This window comes from Sus scrofa, chromosome 5 (genome assembly GCF_054392235.1).
Source record: "Sus scrofa isolate SSC_HxYL_T2T_F1_AM1 chromosome 5, Sscrofa_HxYL_maternal_Yorkshire_Landrace_v2.0, whole genome shotgun sequence".
Lineage (NCBI taxonomy): Eukaryota > Metazoa > Chordata > Mammalia > Artiodactyla > Suidae > Sus > Sus scrofa.
Window position 1 is genome coordinate 97,533,873 of NC_139387.1, and position 22,855 is coordinate 97,556,727.

Below are 22,855 nucleotides of genomic sequence, written 5' to 3' on the forward strand. Positions count from 1 at the left end.
GCATTAACTGGTGAACTGGAATGAACAGTTGTATTTTCTTCCTTAAAATAATGGAATTTAGTCTTTAGGATTTTTCTCCTCCCAAGTGAGGGTATTATAAAGTATACCTGAGATAAGAAAACTGTTGTAAACTAGAATTTAAAGACTGCTACTAAGATGTAGACCTTATTATCCATTGCTTAATATATTAAAGGAGCAATCAAATTTCCTATCAAAAGATCAGCATGGTGTGTGAGGCGGGACCACCGAGCACTGACACTGATTTACACGCCAGGGAGGAACGGTGGTTTCATTACATATATACACAAAGGAGGTTGCTAGAATTCCTGTCGTGCACAAGGAGTGGGGCATTGTTTTCCTCCTGAATTACTGAATTTACCTGATCTTTTACGAATTATAACAGCACCAAACTTCCCCTGCACCTCCTGCAGGCCTGAGCGAAGCACTGTTGGATAGTCTGGACATCAGCAGGTATATACGTGCTACTGAAATACGTACTCAGATGTCTCCCACTTGGGCTTGTAATCAGAACGATGCTATACACTGCCCATCTAGCATGAAGAAAGCGTTTCTCAGCCCAAAGTCTAGAAAAGGATCAAAGACAAAAGACAAATCATTTAATAGGAAATCAAGACAATTTCTCATTATAAGAACCTGGATTTTTGTTTATCAATTAAGTATAGGGGGTTTGTGTCAATTAGAAAGTCTGATTCAAAAAAAAAAAAAAAACCAAAAAACCCAAAATATGATCCCAGACCAAGGTCTCACTGCTATGTCCAAAGAGAGCCCACTTATATATGAAAACCCTTTTTTCCTTAGCTAATGACTTCTGGGCCTGATGAAACGGCTTAAGTGATGGAAAAGGGGTTCCTCCCCCAGGAAGAAGCAGCGTAGCACATTAGGTAGATCCCACATGTGTAAAATACAGATCGTGTAAATATGAAAAACAGTGTCATCACTGTTTCTTTTTTGACCCACAGCACTCCTTTTTGAAAGGTTTATTTTTTGTACTTAAAGGGAAGTCACATCAAAAAACAAAGGTCATAAACAAACTAAGATGTGACAAAAATACAAAAACCGCCTGAATGCTTTATAGCAGTCCAAGAAAAGCTAAAAAAAGGGGGGGGGGACTTAAATCCAGCATTCACCAAATTATATGCAGTGCAAAACAAAACAAAACAAAATGAAATTCTGACATGGTTTCTGTGTTTGAAAAGAAACACAGAAACCTGTTCTGTCATTTCCTACCTGGTCCCTTATATGACAGGAGATAATCAGGAGAGATTTTCCTTTTTTCATACAGCTGGAGCTCTTATAATGAAAGCTTCTTCCCTGATTTATTAATACAGCACAGGGAATGAAATTCTGCAGCCTATACCTTTTTTCTACAGTCCCTTTAGGTTTGGAAAAAACAAAACCACACCAGGGCTGGCTCCAGGTCATACCAAGTACTTCAGAGAGGAGGAGGAGAAGGCTGACTCTTCCTGGCTGGTCATTAAGCTGATGCTTGGCCAAAGGCATTATTTCTATCCATTGGAGTCTGTGGGTTTAGGTCAGACTCATGGAGGCAAACTGGGCCTCATTTCAGCATCAAAGCCCATGTGAGGCCTTCCTTAACGTCAGGAACTGGACTTCAGCATTACAAGCTCTGACAGTCGAAACCTCGTACTTGCTCTGTTCTACCACCAAGCCTGTCAAGGTCATGAAATTCGGTGCAGCTTCTCTGGAGTGAGAGAATTTAAACCTATTATTACAATGAGCTTCTGGAAAAAAGATCAGGCTGTGTTTTACTCTCTGATTTTTCTCCTTATAAATTCCCTGCAGCAAGTGAAGCTTTAAAGATCAGACTGTTGTTCTTGGCTGAATTTCAGAACCCATTTTCCTTAAAATTTGAACTGTAGTTCTCAATTATTTAAGGTATCCTGCATCTGTTTGGTATGCAATATGCCTACTAAGGACTTCATAAGCAGAAGGACCTTGCATGGCTAGGACTGTAAAATACAATAAGGAGACAATAAATGTCTAGGAATAGTTTTCTCCCTGATGTTCTAATATAACTAACAATTAACTGTTGACATCATTTATTAAGCATGTACTAGGGACTGAGCATACTGCTATGTATTTTTTTCCTTTTTGTGTCATTTAAACCATACAGCAACTCTGTAAGATAAGCCAACTACTTATAAGATAAGCTGGAGGAATCTGGCTCCCTGATTTCAGACTCTATTACAAAGCTACGGTTATCAAAACATTATGGTACTGGCACAAAACCAGACACACTGATAACGGAACAGGACAGAAAGCCCAGAAATAAACCCATGCACTATGGTCAATTAATCTACAGTAAAGAGGCAAGAATATACAATAGAGAAAAGAGAGTCTCTTTAATAAGTGGTGCTGGGCTGAGTTCCCATTATGGATCCACAGTTAACAAGCCTGACTAGGAGGATCCATGAGGACCCAGGTTCGAGCCCTGGCCTTGCTCAGTGGGTTAAGAATCCGGCGTTGCTGTGAGCTGTGGTGTAGGTTGCAGACATGGCTTAGATCCTGAGTTGCTGTGGCTGTGGCGTAGGCTGCAACTGCAGCTCTGGCTCAACTTCGAGCCTGGGAACTTCCATGTGCTGCGGGTGTGGCCCTGAAAAGACAAAAAGATAAAAAAATAAATAAATGGTGTGGGGAAAATTGGACAGCTACATGTAAAAGAATGAAGTCATAACATTTTCTAAAACCATACACAATAATAAACTCAAAGACCTAAATCTAAGACCAGACGCTATAAGGCACCTAGAGGAAAACACTGGCAGAACGCTCTAACATACATCACAGCAATGTTCCTCTGGACCTGTCTCCTAGAGTAATGGAAACAAAAGCAAGCAAACAAACGTACAAACCCAAATGGGACCTAATTAAACTTAAAAGCTTTGGCACAGCAAAGAAAACCATAAACAGAACGGAAAGACAACCTATGGAATGGGAGAAAGTATTTGCAAATGATGCAACCCACAAGGGATTCATTTCCAAAATATACAAAGAACTCATGTAGCCCAATATTAAAAACACAACCCAATCAAAAAACGGGCAGAAGACCTAAAGACATTTTGCCAAAGAAAACATAGATCGCCAATAGGCACATGAAAAGATGCTCAACAGCACTAAATACAGAAATGTAAATCAAAACTACAATGAGGTATCACCTCACACCAGTTAGAATGGTCATCATTGAAAAGTCTACAAATAATGCTGGAGACGGTGTGAAGAGAACCCTGCTGCACTGTGGTGGGAATGTAAATTGGTATAGTCACTATGTGTGTAGTAGGGAAGTTCCTTAAAAAACTAAACACAGGAGCTCCTGTTGTGGCTCAGCAGTTAACAAACCCGACTAGCATCCATAACGATGTGGGTTCGATCCCTGGCCTTGCTCAGCGGGTTAAGGATCCGGAGTTGCTGTGAGCTGTGGTGTAAGTCACAGATGTGGCTCGGATCTGGCGTTGCTGTGGCTCTGGTGTAGGCCGGCAGCTCTAGCTCAGATTAGACGCCTAGCCTGGGAACCTCCATGTGACGCAGGTGCGGCCCTAAAAAGAAAAAAAAAAAAAACAACTAAAAATAGAGTTATCATATGATCCAGCAAATCTGCTCCTGGGCATCTATCAGGAGAAAATGAAAACTCTTTTCACAACAGCCAAGACATGGAAAAAAATCTAAATGTCCACTGAGAGATGAATGGATAAAGAAGATTTGGTGTGTGTGTGTGTATGTGTGTGTCTGTACACATTTATATGCACACACATACACAATGGAATTTACTCAGCCATGAGCAATGAAATAATGTCACTATAATGAAATAATGTCATATGGACCGAGATATTATTATACTCAGTCAGTCAGACAGAGAAAAACAAGTATCACATTATATCATTTATATGTGGAATCTTAAAAAATGATACAAGTGAATTTATTTATAAAACAGAATCAGACTCACAGACTTTGAAAACAAACTTATTGTTTTCCATAAGGGGAAAGGGGGAGGGATCAATTAGGAATTTATATATACACACTACATAGAATAAATAAACTATCGTATAGGGGACTAAATTCATTATCTTGCAATAACCTATAATGAAAAAGAATCTGAAAAGGAATAACATTTGCATAAATGAGTCACTCTTCTGTACACCTGTAACACTGTAAATTAATTAATTTCAATTAAAAAAAAAAGATTGGTCAACTAATTCCCCCTTCACAAATGAGAACACAGATTTCGATGCATCTTTCCAAGGTCGCACTGCTTGTGAATGACACAGCTAGGATCTGAAACCAGGTCTCTGTCACTCCAAAGCGCCACCTCTATTCTCAGACTCTACTCTGTTTACAGCTGGTCTGCCTCAGGCACACGAGCTGATAAGTTAAAATAATAACCAGAGGAATGAGAAAAATATTCAAAAACAGAAATGACATGGTAGGGACACGTTAAAAAATAACAAAAATGGCTTAAGTATGGTTTTTAAAAAGGTATTTATTTTATCACCTCCTCCCTGCCGCCCAAAGAAAAGGACTGCAGGAGAAAAGACATGCATCCCCCACGGGAATGCTGTGACACCCCACTTCCCCTGCAGTTCAGTTCTTCAAGCTGGCAGGGCTGTGGGTGACCTGAGCCCACGCCGCCTCCTTCTCAAACTACATCGGACACCCCTTCTTCTCATGGCCATTTATCATGTCAGATGCTCTGAACTTGGGCCACTGTCGGGAGAAAGTTGTGCTCTTCTGAAAGGCTCCTTTTTAGGCTCGCTCAGGAGAGCTTTCTGGTTTATCAAGACTTTGGCCTGTGACAGACAGTGACTGGTCCCAGTCAGATGTGATCTCAGAGGGCTTCAGGCCTGTGCATCTGCTTTTCAGCAACCTTAGTAGAAATACAGAGGGTGGACAGAGGCGGCAGGAGGCTCTGGTTCTGGAAGCAGGTTCCCTGCACTGGAGCCCGGCTGCTCTGGGGAGAGCGTCTGCATCCGCTCAGCAGTTTAAGCATTACAACACAAACGTAGTCATACACACAGCAACGTCAGTGTTCACCGTTACTAGTATTTGTTGCTGTGTTCACCACGTTATGTTGTCCTGCTGGGTACAGGGCCGTCCTGGGCCAGGGACTGATGCTTTGGGCTTGGCTGCTGGGGTGGGAACTGAGAAGCAGGGAGAGAGCTCCCTCTTCTGCTCCTCCTGCCTGGCTTTGCTGGGCTCCTACAAGCCTGGACCTAAGGCAGAATGGTACCTGCTTCCTCTGGAACACCGCTGCCACCCACCTGGTACTGAGTAGGTGGAAATGTCCCTCAGAGGCCCGGGGCCTTCCAGACAGGATGTATTGATCTTCTGTTGTTCTGCGAGCCCCCTAAGAACAAGGGCTCTTTCTTACTCATCTTTGTAACTCCATGGCGCTCAGAGAGTGCCCAGCTCTCAGGAGACATTTGGGAAATGCTTGAAAATTAAATAACAATAATATAATTTCTGACCTATACATAAGATACATATACACATTTATATATTTATTTCTGGCATGAATTTTTATACACAGCAATTGCAACAGAATACCTTGGGCTTGCAGTGCATGTCATGGTTTACTGGTGCTTTAACAATAGCAATAGAGGGTTCCTGTTGTGGGGCAGTGGAAACGAACCCAACTAGTGATTATGGGGTTGTGGGTTCGATCCCTGGCCTTGCTCAGTTGCCATGAGCTGTGGTGTAGGTTGCAAATGTGGCTCAGATCCTGCGAAGCTGGGCTGTGGTGTAGGCTGGCAGCTGTAGCTCCAATATGACCCCTAGCCTGGGAACCTCCATATGCCGCAGGTGCAGCCCTAAAAAGCAAAAAAAAAAAAGACCAAAAAAACCAAAAAGAAACAAACAAAAAACCCCCCCAAAACCCCCGAAACACCCACCTAAAGACAAAACACAATAGCAATATTACTAAAAATGGCTAACAGAATAACAACTCTAACAACAGCTATCTCTCTCTCTCTTTTTTTTTTTTTCCTTTTCAAGGCCGCATCCGCGGCATATGGAGGTTTCCAGGCTAGGGGTCTAATCGGAGCTACAGCTGCCAGCCTACACCACAGCCATAGCAACATGGGATCCAAGCCGAGTCTGCGACCTACACCACAGCTCACGGCAACGTCAGATCCTTAACCCACTGAGCAAGACCAGGGACCAAACCCGCAACCTCATGGTTCCTAGTCAGATTCGTTTCCACTGTGCCATGACGGGAACTCCCAATAGCTATCATTTATTGACTGCTTTACATGCACTGCTGCATTTAATTCCCATGACAACCCACTGGGGTAAATACTGATTTTAGCAAGACAAGTCTGTGGCTTAGAGGAATGCTCTGCACACAAGGTCCCACAGCCAGCAAGGTCAGGACTGGGTCATGCAGGCACTGGAAAGCAAGTCCAATACTCTTGCCATAACCTGTACAGTGAATGATATAGCACCACATAGGAACCCAGTATTGTCTTTTATGAAAATTTAAATTAGACTCATGTCCTATTACCAAAAAAAGCCAACACAGAACTCTCTGATGGCAAACAGATGAGCTGCATGATGAAAACAGAAATATACCTGATACGTGGAGTGGATCAAGGCCCTGACGACCAGGCTGTGGAGAGGAATGGGCTGGTCAAGCACCGTCCATGAGCCACCCTCTGTGATTACTGTTTGCAGCTCACGAGTGAGTGAAGGACACATTAAACTGGGTCCAAGCCTCCAAATTTCTGAAATTAAGGAGGAAAACAATGCAGTAAGTAGGAAATAATTATTGAGGCACATACTTAGAGTACGTCCATAAGTAAATTGATTTTTGGAAACAACTGCTCAAAACCCAGATTAGTATTCTTTCTAGATGTTGAAAAGGATTTCCAAAGTACATAGTGATTTAAAAGCATAGTAGTTTTTTTTAATTCAACATAGTATTGGAAGTCCTAGCCACAGCAATCAGACAAGCAAAAGAAACAAAAGGTATCTAAACTGGAAGAGAAGAAATAAAACTGTCACTCTATGTAGACAAGATGATGCTATATGTAGAAGACCCGAATAACTCCACACAAAACTACTTAAACTGATCATCAGATTCAGCAAGGTAGCAGGATACAAGATTAACATTCAGAAAGTGGTTGCATTTCTATATACTAACAATGAATGTTAGAAAAAGAATACAAAAATACCTTTTAAAATCACACTCAAAAAAATTAAATACGTAGGAATAAACCTGTCCAAGGAGATGAAAGACTTACATGTTGAGAACTATAAAACATTAATCAAGGAAGTTAAAGAGGATTCAAAGAAATGGAAAGATATCCCATGCTCCTGGACTGGAAAAATTAACATCATTAAAATGGGCACATGACCCAAAGCAATCTACAGATTCAATGCATTCCCTATCAAATTACCCATGATATTTTTCAGAGAACTAAAACAAACAATCCAAAAATTTATATGGAACCATAAAAGACCAAGAACTGACAAAGAAATCCTTAGGGGGAAAAAAAAAGCAGGAACAGAACTCTCCCAGACTTCAGAAAATATTACAAAGCCAAAGTCATCAAGAAGGTGTGGTACTGGTACAAAAGGAAACACAAAGACCAGCTGGACAGAATAGAGAAGCCAGAAATAAACCCAGACACCTATGGTCAATTAATCTTCAACAAAGGCAGCAAGAATATAAAATGGGAAAAAGACAGTCCTTTTAGCAAGTGGTGCTGGGAAAACTGGACAGCTGCATGGAAATCAATGAAACACCATGTACAAAAATAAACTCAAAATGGCTAATAGACTTAAACGTAAGACAAGACACCATCAAACTCCTAGAAGAGAACATAGGCAAAACATTCTCTGACATCAACCTTACAGATGTTTTCTCTGGTCTCTCAAGGCAACAGAAGTAAAAGCAAAGATAAACCAATGGGACCTAATCAAACTGACAAGCTTTTGCACAGCAAAGGAAATCAAAAAGCACACAAAAAGACAACTGACAGAATGGGAGAAAATAGTTTCAAATGTTGCAACTGACAAGGGCTTAATCTCTAGAATATATAAGCAACTTACATAATTCAACAGCAAAAAAGCCAACAACCCAATTGAAAAATGGGCAAAAGACTGAAAAGACATTTTTCCAAGATGTACAGATGGCCAACAAGCACATGAAAAAATGCTTGACATCATATTAGAGAAATGCAAATCAAAGCTACTATGAGGTACCACCTGACACTAGTCAGAATGGCCATTATTAGTAAGTCCACAAATAACAAATGCTGGAGGGGGTATGGAGAAAAGGGAACCCTCCTGCACTGTTGGTGGGAATGTAAGCTGGTACAACCACTATGGAGATCAGTAAGGAAATACCTTAGAAATCTATACATAGAACTACCATATGACCCAGCAATCCCACTCTTGGGCATATATCCGGACAAAACTTTCCTTAAAAAATACATATGCACCCGCATATTCACTGCAGCACTATTCACAATAGCCAAGACATGGAAACAACCCAAATGTCCATCGACAGATGATTGGATTAAGAAGATATGGTATATATACACAATGGAATACTACTCAGCCATAAAAAAGAAAAAAATAATGCCATTTGCAGCAACATGGATGGAACTAGAGACTCTCATCCTGAGTGAAGTAAGTCAGAAAGAGAAAGACAAGTATCATGTGATATCACTTATATCTGAAATCTAATATATGGCACAAATGAACCTTTCCACAGAAAAGAAAATAATGGACTTGGAGAACAGACTTGTGGTTGCCAAGGGGAAGGGGGAAGGAGCGGGATGGACTGGGAGTTTGGGGTTAATAGATGCAAAAAATATATTGCATTTGGAGTGGACAAGCAATGAGATTCTGTTGTATGGCAGCACAGGAAACTATATCTATATCATGATGGAACATGATGGAGGATAATGTAAGAAAAAGAATGTATATATATGTATGACTGGGTCACTTTTCTGTACAATATAAATTGACAGAACACTGTAAATCAACTATAATGGAGACAATGAAAAACTTTAAAAAAAGAAGGTGTGGTACATATAAACAATGGAATACTACTCAGCCATAAAAAGAACAAAACTCAGCCATAAAAAAAAACAAAACAATGCCATTTGCAGCAACATGGCTGGAACTAAAGACTCAAACTAAGGGAAGTAACTAGAAACTTGCATACTAAGTGAAGTAAGTCAGAAAGAGAAAGACAAATACCATATGATATCACTTGTATTTGGAATCTAATACATGGCACAAATGAACCTATCTACAGAAAAGAAACAAACTCATGGACATGGAGAACAGACATGTGGTTGCTGAGGTGACAGGGGAGGGAGTGGGATGGACTGGGAGTTTGGGGTTAGTAGATGCAAACTATTGCATTTGGAGAGGATAAGCAATGAGATCCTGCTATAACGTGAGGAAAAAGAATTATGCATGTGTATGACTGGGTCATGCTGCTGTACAGCAGAAACTGACAGAACACTGTAAATCAACAATAATAAAAAAAAAAAGGCAAAAAAAAGCTCAGTGTTTTGGATCCCCAGGTTTAATTACCAGAATAAATAAAGGATAACGTCCATAACTAAGAAACATTTAACTGACGATCAGACCCATAGGAAGCTCTTCATTTCCAGTATTCCTCTACGGTACAGAGTTAAATGAACAAGAAAGAGGAGACTCATCCTGGCCAACTCTGTCCATGAGATCTTATGCTCTACAATTTGTAAATAACTGAAATTATTTTGAAATATCTAATATGCTGAATTTTTTTAAAAAGGGTATAAATTTTGGGATATACGTGACACACTTTGTGTGTTAAATAGCAAAGAGAAATTTACAACAGAAAACAGTTTAAAACACCCAATGTCTTCTCTGGGTGAATATTTTTGCTTGTGTGAAGTCAATAAAACTCCCCAGATTTAACAGCCAGACGCATTTAAAACAGGTAACATTCCTTACTCTGGAACCAAGTCACGAACCATCATGAATCTAGATGTTATCTTATAATACGGTCAATAATGGGGTGCCATTAATTGAGGGGCTCTGTTTTGTGCCATTATGTAAAGAGAAGGTAAGATGTGCTGAATGCCAGGTTTTTGAAGGGGACAGACATTTTTCAGAGCCTGAGTCGTTCAGACACAACTAGTCTGGGCAGCTAAAAATAGGAGGCCATCCAAGTTCCCAAACTGCGACTCTTAATATTCTCCAACACTCGTTCTGTCCTCAACCATTAATCAACTATTCACAGATTGATTAATGAGTGTCTATTTTACTGCTTAAAGATCCATAAATTATTTAGCTCAACTAACCAACATGCCATCTAAAAGCTTAGTTATTAAAAGATGGCAAAGATCTCGTCTCAGGATCTTCTACCTGTGAAGGCTAGTCATTTAGTCAAGAAATGAGTGGGTGAGAACATTAGGTATCTCTCATGGCCAAAGGCATATTGCAGCACCTCTTCTCACCTCTCAGGGCAGGTATCCAGCAGCTGAGGAGGAGGCCCCTTCCTGAAACCAGTCAGGGAACAGACTGTGAAAGGGCAGATTTGACAGACAGCCTTTGGTGGACCTGGAGACCCGTGGCTGAATGGGAAATAAAACCACTAATGGTAACCATTAATAAGTAAGGGGAAAAAAATCCCTGTTCTTAGAAGAAATGCTGTGGCTGTAGCCCCTGGTGACTCATTTTTTTCTGGGATGCCAGCTACACATTTGCTTGGTTTCCACAGTTTTTTAATTTTTTTTTGGCTTTCTGTCTTTTCTTGGGCCACACCCACGGCATGTGGAGGTTCCCAGGCTAGGGGTCCAATCCGAGCTGCAGCCACCAGCCTACATCAGAGCCGCAGCAACATGGGATCCGAGTCGCGTCTGTGACCTACACCACAGCTCACGGCAATGCCAGATCCTTAACCCACTGAGCGAGGCCAGGGACCGAACCTGCATCCTCATGGTTCCTAGTCAGATTTGTTAACCACTGAGCCACGACGGGAACTCCGGTTTCCACAGTTCTTAATTACAGGTGGAGGCTGAGAGAGCAGGGCTCCTTCCCACCCCTAGTCCCCAGATCATGACTTTTCAGGAAGGAAGTGAGCTTTCCAATCGAAACGGGTGGTAGGTATCACCTCGGCACTTGGCAGCAGATGGTTCAGAGAGGCCCCTGCTCTGGCAGCTTCTGCTGTGCTGGGCGATTTGCAAGAGGAAAAAAGGCCAATGTGGACAAGAGTATCTTAATTTCATTTGCTGACGCAGGCACCAAGTCCTGTAACATCTGGGACTTACCTCGGAAGTATCAAGACTAAGGCATTCTAAAAACATACACACCTTCTGACGTCCTTAAGAAATGGGACCGGCTTTTGTGACGGCTGTTTTTCAGTTCAGAGCTCTCTGACTGAAAAAGCCAGTATTTTATAATGCCTCCATTTTTAGAGGGTAAAATCCAATTTGATGCCTAAGAATCTTTTCAACTCAATTTATTCAGAAATATTTCTAAACTCATTTCGCAGACTCACTTGGAAAGAAGCGACTGTATTTTACCTTGTTGTGCTTAGTTTCCTAAGAGGAAATCATTAGACAGAAACAGATAAACATCGAGGAATCTTGTGTTGAGGAAAGATAGATGATGAATTTGGGGCTGGAAATAGTAAGCAGAAGGGTTTAAAAAAACAAAAAAACCAAAGAATCCCTTAGAAAAGAATATAGGCGGGGGATCAGGGCAGACAGGCCTACAGTTCAGGGGGCTCTAATCATGTGGTTCAGAAAACTGCATCACGGTTGAACTGATTTCTCCTCAAAGCAGGGACCTGATGCGAGTCCATGCTTCCAACTTTTTTCCCCAAGCCATGTCTGCAACCTAACCACAGCTCATGGTAATGCTGGATCCTTAACTCACTGAGTGGGGCCACGGATCGAACCTGTGTCCTCATGGACACCAGTCGGCTTCGTTACCACTGAGCCACAATGGGAGCTCCCATGTTTCCAACCTTAAAGACATTGTATTTGTGATGCTTTTCATGTGCATCTAAGATAACGTGAATGACGGAGCTCCCGTCATGGCTCAGTGCAAACAATCTGACTAGCATCCATGAGGACACAGGTTCGATCTCTGGCCTCACTCAGTGGGCCAGAGATCCGATGTTGCCGTTAGCTGTGGTGTAGGTCACAGACACGGCTCAGATCTGATGTTGCTGTGGCTGTGACGTCGGCCAGCGGCCAGCTACAGCTCCGATCCGACCCCTAGCCTAGGAACCACCATATGCTGCTGGTGTAGCCCTAAAGAGACAAAAAAAAAAAAAAAAAAAAGGTAACTTGAATGGTATTTGCAGTGGTTTCAACTAAGCCTAGGGCACATTTGTTGACTAAAAGAACTCCGGCATTTTTGCCCCTTGACTCATCTGGGTGGTCATTGGCAAAAGTGTACATTAACTAGAAAAAAGGCCCTTTGCCAGTGCTGGGGACTGAAGTGCATCTCCCTCCAGTTCTCTGTGGAAGCCTTAACCTCCCACTGTGAAGGCCTGGAGTAAGGAATTAGGATTAAATGAAGGCCTAAGGATGGACCCTGACCCGACAGTGCTAGGGTCATCCCACAAGGACACACCAGAGCTCTCTGCGTCTCTGTCATGCGTGGACGCCGAGGAGGGGGCCGTCTGCAAACCCAAGAGAGAGCTCTCACCTGAAAGTGAATCTGCCCGAAACGTAATCCTGGACTTTCAGCCTCGAGAACTGTGAGAAATAAATGCCTATTGTTTAAGCCACCCGGGCTGTGCTATTCGTCTTGGCAGCCCTGGCTAAGACAGTCATTAAAACAGTCTGTTTCTCAAGTTTTACAACGTGTCTACAGAGGTTTAAATAGTCTTCATGCAGCTTTATAGTTTCAAGCGCTTCTAGTATTGCTTTTGATAATAACTTAAGGCAAAGAGGCTTTTCTACTTTTCCCTAAGAAGGGGAGAGAAGAGAAACCAAATATTAGAACGAGAAGTTCACCTCTCTAACTCCATCTCTTAGAAAAAGAAACGGTTTAACTTAAAAGAATTGAGACGGAAGGCACTCCTTTCAGAGGGGAATGTGTCAGGCACTTAAATATAAGAAAAATAAGTATATTTACTATTCTATTTTTTCATATTATTCTAGAAGTTCTTTCTCATTACTTTTACTCCCTGGAAATGAGGTGTCTAAGATTAAATTAATAGATAAAAATATCCAGGACTCATTTCTAGCCCCTCTCTTTAAAGATTAGAGGAAAGATACTTTCTGTATCAGTATAGAAGAGAAATTAGACATTTTACTCAGCCTTGAATTGTCCCTGAACAGTTTTTTTAAAAAATGTATTCCTCTCCATTGCTACTAGAAATTTTGCTTTTCACAAAGTGGGCTGCGGCAGAGACGGCTGGTTGTCCCTCAAAAACCATTCGCCCCTTCTTTTGCAGTAATGAAATTTCCATGTTTTAGTGGGTAGATGCTCCTTGTGAATAAACACATCTTCCAGGTTTCCTGGTCACTACCTATGACCAAGTGACGAGATCCTGACCAGTGGGCCATGAGCTAGAATGCCGACACACGGGTGGCTTGTCTTGGGGCCACAGAAGAAAGCAGTGCTCAAGGACAGCAGAGCACCCGGACACAGGAAGCCTGGATCCCTTACGCTTCAGGGAGGGGAGCTGTCACACAGCTCAGAGTTTTACGGAGAGAAAGAAACCTGTCTGCGTCCAATAGCTGACTCATATCCTAATGAACACAGAGCATGAGGAGTGACCGGGAAGTCCGGTCCACATCAGACCTTTGAGACCTGCTAAACACGGCTCCCACCCCCTGTCCCTCTTACCCGAACGAGGCGGATGACCACGGTCAAAACGAAACAGCTCTGTTTCCTCCTTCTAACGTGAAGTACTTAACCAACAGGTATCTTCTAGGACACCTTCTAGGACATGTTCCATGTCTTAGACTTCATTCTAGGAAATGGTGACTATTTTAGCTACCATTTACGGAGGCCCTGGTTTTCCACCAAGCTGCCAACAAATACTGAGCACCTACTATACACAGACGATTAAGACAGAATCTCTGTCTTCAGAGAGGTTTAATTCTAGTGAGGGTAGACACATAATACATAAACAAGATTTAAGACAAATTCAAGAACTGACAGTGCTAAAAAGTAAATATGGGAATATGAAAAAGTATGAATGAGGAGAAAGATTATAAAAATAAAGTCAGACTATATTTATCATCCTAGGAGTCTGAAGCTAAGTGCCACACAACCAGGTTTTTTGTTTGTTTGTTTGTTTTTTGTTTTTTGACTATGCTTACAGCATGCAGAAGTTCCTGGGCCAGGGATCAAACCCGAGCCACCGAAGTGACAAGTCAGGTCCTTAACCCGCTGAGCCACCAGGGAACTCTGAAAACTTGTACAGGTCTAACTAGACTAGATCTTTATGTTTTCCTCATAGAATCTGGACGGTGGGGCTTTCACCACACTCCTAGGAAACACAGCAGCATTCCTGACTTATTCCTGTTCTGCAGCAGCCCACACAATTGTGTTCTTTAGGTGCTACAATGTCTGGGCCATCACACGCATCTCAACCTTGCTCATTTTCCTACTTAGAAATACCAGTCTTTGGGGAGTAATGCATTTGTGACAAGTGTGTGGGCATGAATTCCAACAAGGAGCTGGTTATAACCAGCCTAAAAGTAATAAAAACGTACACCTTCTGAGGGTGAGAAAACGCACTTCTTTCAACACTACAGTTTTTAAGGCTGGAAAAAACTGCCCCGATCATCAACAGTAACAGAAGAGATGAAGGGCATGTAAACCTTCTCTGAAGCCCACAACTGGTGCCAGATCCCTAATTCCTGGTCCGATGCTTTCTCCATTCAAATGATGCCCTGATTCTTCTAACACTGTCACCCTCAGGCCCCTACCACACCTCTGTGTCAACTTGGAGTTAAAGTCCCAGGGACTTTAAACTTGATTCGACACTACTATGTGACACCTCCCTCCCTGATGAAATCAAAACGTCTACGCTGTCAAACAGGTCCTGTTGTGTGTGATGTTTAGGGAGGTCCAACCCATTCCACCCCATCTGACGCTACGAGAAACCTCTCCTGAGAAGCTAGGCTGATCCTCCTGCTTAGATCAGTCTCCCGTCCATGCTTCCATGACAAGCACCCCCTCACATGACGTATGACGGCACATCTGAAGTGGCTTTTTGTCTTTTTAGGGCCGCACCTGCAGCATATGGAGGTTCCCAGGCTAGGTAGGGGTCTAATCGGAGCTGTAGCCACCGGCCTACACCAGAGCCACCGCAATGACAGATCTGGGCCGTGTCTTCGACCTACACCACAGCTCACGGCAAGGCCGGATCCTTAACCCACTGAGCGAAGCCAGGGGTCAAACCTGCAACCTCACGGTTTCTAGTCGGATTCGTTTCCTCTGCGCCACAACGGGAACTCCTGAAGTGGCTTTTCACCAAGAGACATTTTACAGTCATGAGGTCATGTTCTCCAGCTTCTACGTGGCCTGGCATCATGTCCACACCTGAACCCCAAAACTGACTCCGTGACCCACTCCCTCTGCCACCTCAGCGTTACCCACCACCTTTCAGGTGGATAGATAACCACACTTAAAGGCACTTCCACCCATTTCCTTTTCATCCACTTCATTAATCTTAAAGTCTCACCTGTTTCTACCCGTGAAACTGCTCTCACATTTATCCTTTTCGATCCATGCCCATTTCTAACATTTTAGGATAGGCTAGGGCATCTCAGAATGTTGGGAAACTGGTGGACAGAAGGAAGAGGTGAAATAAAATCTCTGACAATTCCAGGTGGAGGCCAGTTTTGGACGGGAAGGCACATGTCTGCACAAAGAACTGTTTTGCTTCATTACTTTTCAATCTGGGTTGCAGTTGGCTTTGCTACTATGATATAATTTTTTTTTAAAATCTTAAATAGCATCAAAGAAAAGGTAACATTGTTATCTTTCCAAATGAAAGTGGGAGGGGTGGTCCACAGGTGGGGATGGTTGAAAAACAGGCCTTCTCACCTCCCTCTGCGTCTCCGCGGCACCTCGGGCTGGCCTCTCTGCTTTGGTCTCCTCTATGCTGTTTTGCGCACTGCTTCCCGTAACTCTTTCTTCAACACGCTTTTAAGCCTGTCATGTCCCCGTCTGAGAACCCTTCTTGTTGCCTATTTCCTGGCTGGGGCCCTGTGGCTTCCAAGGCAGTTGCTGTGACTCTGGAAGCCTGCTATGTGAGGCAGCCTAGTTTGGGTCTGAAGGATGCCATTACCTTGCCAACTGGCCTGGGCATGATATGGAACCTCCCTGAGCCTCAGCTGTCTCACCTGTGACATGAGATTAAATGTAACTGCTCTGCATAACCCACTGGAAGGAGAAAATGTGTGAAAACGCTGGGCAGGTCTATCTTCCCAAGTTGGCAGCTGCCAGTGGGGGTTCTGTCCCAACCTGACATGAAGTGCTACCCCTGAAATAGAGCAGATCTCCACAGATGCGTACTGAATAAGCAGTTATTGCCTGGCACCCCCCAGCCCTGACAAGATCTCAGGTGACCAAAAATAGGCCATCCTACATCTCACAGGGGTTCAGTTGCTACTCGATGGCGATTCTGTGAAGATATGAATGCAAATCTTATTTTAGTCGGACAGCCCTTTCTGAGCATAATATTTACTAAGCACGGACTCCCTGCCAACCGTTCTTTCCAGTGCTTATCTGTCCATTAGGTCGTTTGATCCTCACAACAAAGGGGGGAAAGTGCAGCCTGGGGAGACGGCTGTCGGTGGCCCAAGGTGACCCAGGCAGGAAAGGCCGAGCTGGGAGGGAGCCCGGGAGGCAGCCTCCTCACCGCCTGCTGTGAGCCTGGGCTCTCAGGTGGCTTCTGCCTCCAGACCTTTTCTCTTGTTGTGCTTTTCATCCAGGAGGTCCTTCCTCTTAGCTACATCTCTCCATCCCCCCAAAGCCCACCTCAAATCCCCTGGACCACATGAAGCCTTTCCAGGCTTCTCCAGCATCAGACTCTCTCCCGGATTTGCACCTCAGGTCTGCTCATTATGGCAGAGCTTCCCAACGAGAGGGAAAGGGTTCTGCAGAAATCTGAGTTTCTATCCTCCAACGGTACCTACCCCACACAACATGGGTTATATCACGGATCTCAGTCAACAATGAAAGTATGACCGCCCAGCTCACCGGAGGAGTAAAATGCTGCTAAGAGCTGACACTGTTTCCTCAATTCCAGACCTTGAGCTAAGCTCTTCACGTATGTTTCCTCACTTTAACAACCACCTTCTGAGGTCGATGTAGTGATTCCATCCTACAGAGAGAAAGGGGAGGGCATGTCAGGTCGTGGTCTCTGATCAAGCTGGAGTCTGCATGACCCCGACAGGATGGCCCGATTCACATCTCCTGTAATCCTGGCCACAGGTAAACACAACTCCTGCCACCCTTCTATCAGCATCGGCCAGACAACTTATGAGGAGCAAAGATGCTGGGTTTGTAAAGCAAACGGCTATTTACCTTCGAGAGTTCATTTGCCTTTGCAGAGAAGGTGTCTGGTGGTTGGTGACACGATGTTTTTTTCCATGTGTTCTTTTATCTTTATTTATTTATTTATTTATTTTTGTTGTTTTTTTTTTTGTTGTTGTTGCTATTTCTTGGGCCGCTCCCGCGGCATATGGAGGTTCCCAGGCTAGGGGTTGAATCGGAGCTGTAGCCACCGGCCTACGCCAGAGCCACAGCAACGCGGGATCCGAGCCGCGTCTGCAACCTACACCACAGCTCACGGCAACACCGGATCATTAACCCACTGAGCAAGGGCAGGGACCGAACCCGCAACCTCATGGTTCCTAGTCGGATTCGTTAACCACTGCGCCACGACGGGAACTCCCCCCATGTGTTCTTTTAAAATGTGCTTCAGGCACTTGCAAAACAAGGGATAAAATAAAAAAGATTAGTTGTTAGTGACTGGAAAACAGCATGATCCAGAAGGTGAAACAACCTACTCTGTCTAGAAAGGTGAGGACGTTTGGAAATGCCAGCAAATGGATGTGAGCATGGGGAAGAATGGGAAAACCTCTCAGAGGACCACCCTGGCAAGACATGAGGATGCCAGCCCCGCCCCCCCACAGACACAATGCCATGTGGATGAAGGCTTAACTTCTTGCTCATAAAGTAAGATTTATTATTCAGGGTATTCCCAGCTGAATGCCAAACTTCTGAAAAAGGACAGAAGTTCTAAGTGATCTCTGCTGTACCTCTGGAATAAAAAACCTTTTCTCTCTACTCCAAAGTGGAGGCCACACTACAATCTCCTGTAGTGTCTGCATTTTTCAAAACCATTGAGCCACTTCACGTTTCCTTCAAGAGCCCCCGAAAGATAAAGATACATCAAAGTATTTTGAAATGCACGAGACATCACAGCATAAAATTTAACCAAGATCCACCGAATCATTTAGACACAATGACTGGCCCTGGAGCCAAACCATATCTTAGGTTCAATGAATTTATAGGGGCTCTTGCAGTTCTCAGATAAAAATGATAAGACAGTTGTATTTGCAAGACAGAAAAGGGAGATTCCATTTAAGAATTGTAGATATTCCAGAAGAGAAAGGAACAAAACAGTAAGAGAAGGAGTGGGATGGATTGGGAATTTGGGGTTAAGAGATGCAAACTCTTGCCTTTGGAATGGATAAGCAATGAGATCCTGCTGTATGGTACTGGGAACTGTATCTAGTCACTTACGATAGAGCATGATAATGTGAGAAAAAAGAATGTATATATGTATGTGTGACTAGGTCACCTTGCTGCATAGTAGAAAATTGACAAAACCAGCTATAATGGAAAAAAATAAAAATTAAAAAATTAAAAAATAAACATTTTCTAACAACATATTGCTATATAAGTTTTGAAATGGTTTTTGGAGCATGGGGGTGGGGGCAAGTCTTAAGCCCACAGAATCACATGGTTAGGGAATCCTTGAGAAATCACCATCTTTAAGCTCAGAGACGTGGAGGGAGGCATAGGGATCTCTTTCCCCAACAATGAGAATTGGTATTTATTGAGAAATTCCTAGAAGAGATGTTATTATTATCTCACTCACAAACCTATCAGAATGAGTAGTAATCATCAATGTTACTTTAAAAGTTTAAAAAAGTCTGTCTTTAATTGAATTTTTGCCTTATTCACTTGATAAGCTGAATTCTAGTTTCTTGGGTTATTTTAGAATTTGAAAAAAAAATTTTAAAAGGAAAAAAATTTCCAAATGAACAGTCATTTTACTTTACTTTTATTTTTCTTCTTTTTAGGACTGTACCTGTGGCATATGGAAGTTCCCAGGCTAGGGGTCAAATCAGAGCTACAGCTGCTGCCCTACGCCACAGCCACACAGGATCAGAGCCACATCTGTGCTATACATACACCACAGATCATGGCAACGCCAGATCCTTAACCCACTGAGCAAGGCCAGGGATCAAACCTGCATCCTCATGGATTCCCGTCTGGTTCTTAGCCATGACAGCAACTCCAAGAGCAGTCATTTTACTTTTAAATTTGCAAAAGAAAAATATACATCATTCTGTACAGTTGATAATCATCAATCTGAACTGTCCCCTTTTGATGCTTCCCACGAAATCTTGGTTTATGGACATACATCATGGACTTCCTTATTTGAATTTGATTATAGAGCCACCCAAGTAAACATCAGTCATCACAGGCTTGCTCTTTTCCTATTCCCAAACTTCAGTTTTGAAGATTGCAATTGGCATTATATTTAAATTAGCCCTGCATTTCCATCTATCCAGAGAAAACCACGACTCACAAAGACACATGTACTCCGATGTTCATTGCAGCACTATTTACAATAGCCAAGACATGGAAACAACCTAAATGTCCATCGACAGAGGAGTGGATCCAGAAGATGTGGCACATATACACAATGGAATATTACTCAGCCATTAAAAAGAACAAAATACCAGCATTTTTAGCAACATGGATGGACCTAGAAACTATCATGCTAAGTGAAGTCAGCCATACAATGAGACACCAACATCAAATGCTTTCACTGACATGTGGAATCTGAAAAAAGGACAGACAGAACTTCTTTGCAGAACAGATGCTGACTCACAGACATTTAAAAACTTATGGTCTCCGGAGGAGACAGTTTGGGGGGTGGGGGAATGTGCCTGGGCTATGGGATGGAAATCCTGTGAAATCAGATTGTTATGATCATTATACAACTACAGATGTGATAAATTCATTTGAGTAATAAAAAAAAAATGAAAAAAAAAATAAATTAGCCCTGCATTTCAGTTACCTAAAAAAAATGAGAGACGCTAATTTATCCTCTGGAAAGGTTTCCCGTGGTGTTTATTCCCACTTGCTTTGTGTGTGGGTTCAGTATGGATGTTAAAAACAAAGTGCCTTCATCATCTGGGAGGCAGAACTTTTCCTGCCTGATTTCACATCTGCGAGCCCTGGAGAGAGAGCCCCGTCCTGCATGACCTTGGAGTTCTCACAGGGTTCACCAGGATGTGACTGAAACCCATTGTTTTCAGTGTGTTTGATTTACAATGCACTTAAACCTGACTCCACGTTGACCTCAAGCCAATGGACTTACCTCCTATGAATGAAAGCCCAGAACGTTCCCAGGAGCCACAGGGCCCCCCAACTCTTTGATTAAAGTTGATACTGCAGCTCTGAGTCTCTCATCTCAGGAACTTACAGACTGACTTTTCCACCTTCTCCTTGATGAAGCAGATAATGATTTTCCCAGTAGTCTGTACTCCTTTTCCAGACTTTCTTTGGCAACAGGGGTATCAATTTGGCCTACACAGGGGGCCACTAGCAGCTCAGGCATGTGAAGCTGTCTGCACTGTTCATTTTGCTCACACCAATGAGGAAGGCAAGAGCCAGTGTATCAGAACACTGCTTCTCCTCTCAAGGCACTGAGAAGTCTGGACACAAGAGACCCACTGAGATATCATTCGGTAATGGCATGACCCACCTATGATGTTGCTGGTAAAATGTATAAGCTGTGGACTAGACTTTCCTTTTGAAAACTCCATATTAAACTGTCTTTGACAAGCATCCATCTAACAGTGTCAAATTCAGGTCTGAAGTGGGTAGGAAATATTATTGAATGTTACTAAAATGAAACGATTTTTCTTCAGATGTCTTATCTTCCCAGAAATGGTGATGAAGGCGGAAGTCGTCAGCATCACCTACCACACTGTCCCTCATCGGAGCTAAATGGGAAAACTGATGTCAAGATTCGAATGCACAGAAAAAGTTTGGATTTTGTTAAATCCTCTAGAAATTGCATATTCCATCTGCAGTCAGAAGCTCTATTAATATACACACTGCAGCTCTGCTGACCCCTCCCACTGCCTTCTCCTTTTCCCTGGCCCCCAGGGGAGATTTCTGGTTTTGCCAACTCTGCTTCCACCCTTGCTGCAATGCCATTAGAATTGAGAATTAACACTGGATGAGGAGAAAGGAAAAGAAAGGGTTTTTACTTGTTGAATCAGGTCCCTGATTCTCCTTTGCTGCAGGGAGTTGGGATAACAAAGAGAAAATGAAAGTAGAAGCTGAAGAGACTAAATTGATCTACATGATATAGAAAAAAGAGGGGAGAGGAGAGGGAAACAGACAACTGTCAACAGGGAGAGTCTGCTGAAAGAATCAGCTGCAGGTGTACACAGAACAGGGGAGGCATAAAAAGAAATTTTAGCAAGTACTGCTATGAGTTGTACAATGGATTTCCATAAATGATATCTGAGAAACATAAGTAAACATGAAAACAGCTCTTACATTTGTTTCATCTGCTGGTCTGTTTCTCTGAATGCCACAATGAACTTGAGAGGCCCCAGCTTTTGTGTAGATGACACATGACCCCTGGAGCCACGTCTGTGGTTAGAGTACACACAGGTATGCAAAAAAGCATTATTAAAGGCTGTGTTCACGTCTTCTTCTCTCCCCCACCCTGCTCTCACCATATCTGTCCTAAGTTCAACTCTAAATGGATCATACCACCCTTAGCCTAGGTGTTTTTCCTTTATTTTTTATTAAAGTATAGTTGACTTAGAATATTGTGCTAATTTCTGCAAAGCGACACACACACACACACACACACACACACACACACACACACACATTCCTTTTCATATATTATCTTTCTTCATGATCTATACCAGGAGATTAGATTATGGTTCCACATGCTACACAGTAGGGTCTCACTGCATATCCTTCTAAATGTAATAGTTTGCATCTACTAACCCCAAACTCTCAGTCCATCCCCCACCCTTGGCAACCACAAGTCTGTTCTCTATGTCTACGAGTCTACTTCTGTTTTGCAGACAGGTTCATTTATGCCATATTTAAATTCCACATATAAGTGGTATGGTATGCTATTTATCCTCTTTCTGACTTATTTCACTTGGTATGAGAATCTCTAGTTGCATCCATGTTGCTGCAAATGGCATGCCATTTTGTTTAACGGCTATGTGGTATTCCATTGCATATATATCTAATAAAGAAATAAAACGTATAAATATTTTTCTTACTGCAGGCTCTCAAGTCTCCCCTCTTTTTCAGTCCTGGCCCAGGTTAAGTACTTCACGCCACAACCCAGACTCTCAAGACCGGCCTCAGGTGGGTCAAGGTGCAGTTGGTCTCACTATCGGCAAGTTCTGCATCATCAAATTCAACCAGCTGTAAAATGAAAATACCTGGGGAAAAATTCCAGAAAGTTTAAAAATTTGCTACACACCAGCAAAAATTTACGATAGCATTTACCTTGTATTTACAATATTTACAGAGCGTTTACCTTTTA

At 42.7% G+C, this 22,855-nt stretch overlaps 1 protein-coding gene across 1 annotated transcript in view; it reads right to left on the reverse strand.

Moving 5' to 3' along the window:
- Positions 1 to 315: 315 nt before the first annotated feature.
- Positions 316 to 22,855, reverse strand: part of PLEKHG7 (pleckstrin homology and RhoGEF domain containing G7) — an 84,981-nt gene continuing 62,441 nt past the window's right edge. Inside the window, 12 exon segments of the mRNA XM_085024909.1 lie at positions 316 to 584; positions 6,601 to 6,624; positions 6,627 to 6,742; positions 11,552 to 11,623; positions 15,419 to 15,428; positions 17,545 to 17,611; positions 17,921 to 17,947; positions 18,282 to 18,343; positions 18,346 to 18,392; positions 20,743 to 20,799; positions 20,801 to 20,851; positions 20,853 to 20,917. Coding sequence (XP_084881035.1) covers positions 388 to 584; positions 6,601 to 6,624; positions 6,627 to 6,742; positions 11,552 to 11,623; positions 15,419 to 15,428; positions 17,545 to 17,611; positions 17,921 to 17,947; positions 18,282 to 18,343; positions 18,346 to 18,392; positions 20,743 to 20,799; positions 20,801 to 20,851; positions 20,853 to 20,917 — 795 coding nt within the window. The 3' untranslated portion in view covers positions 316 to 387.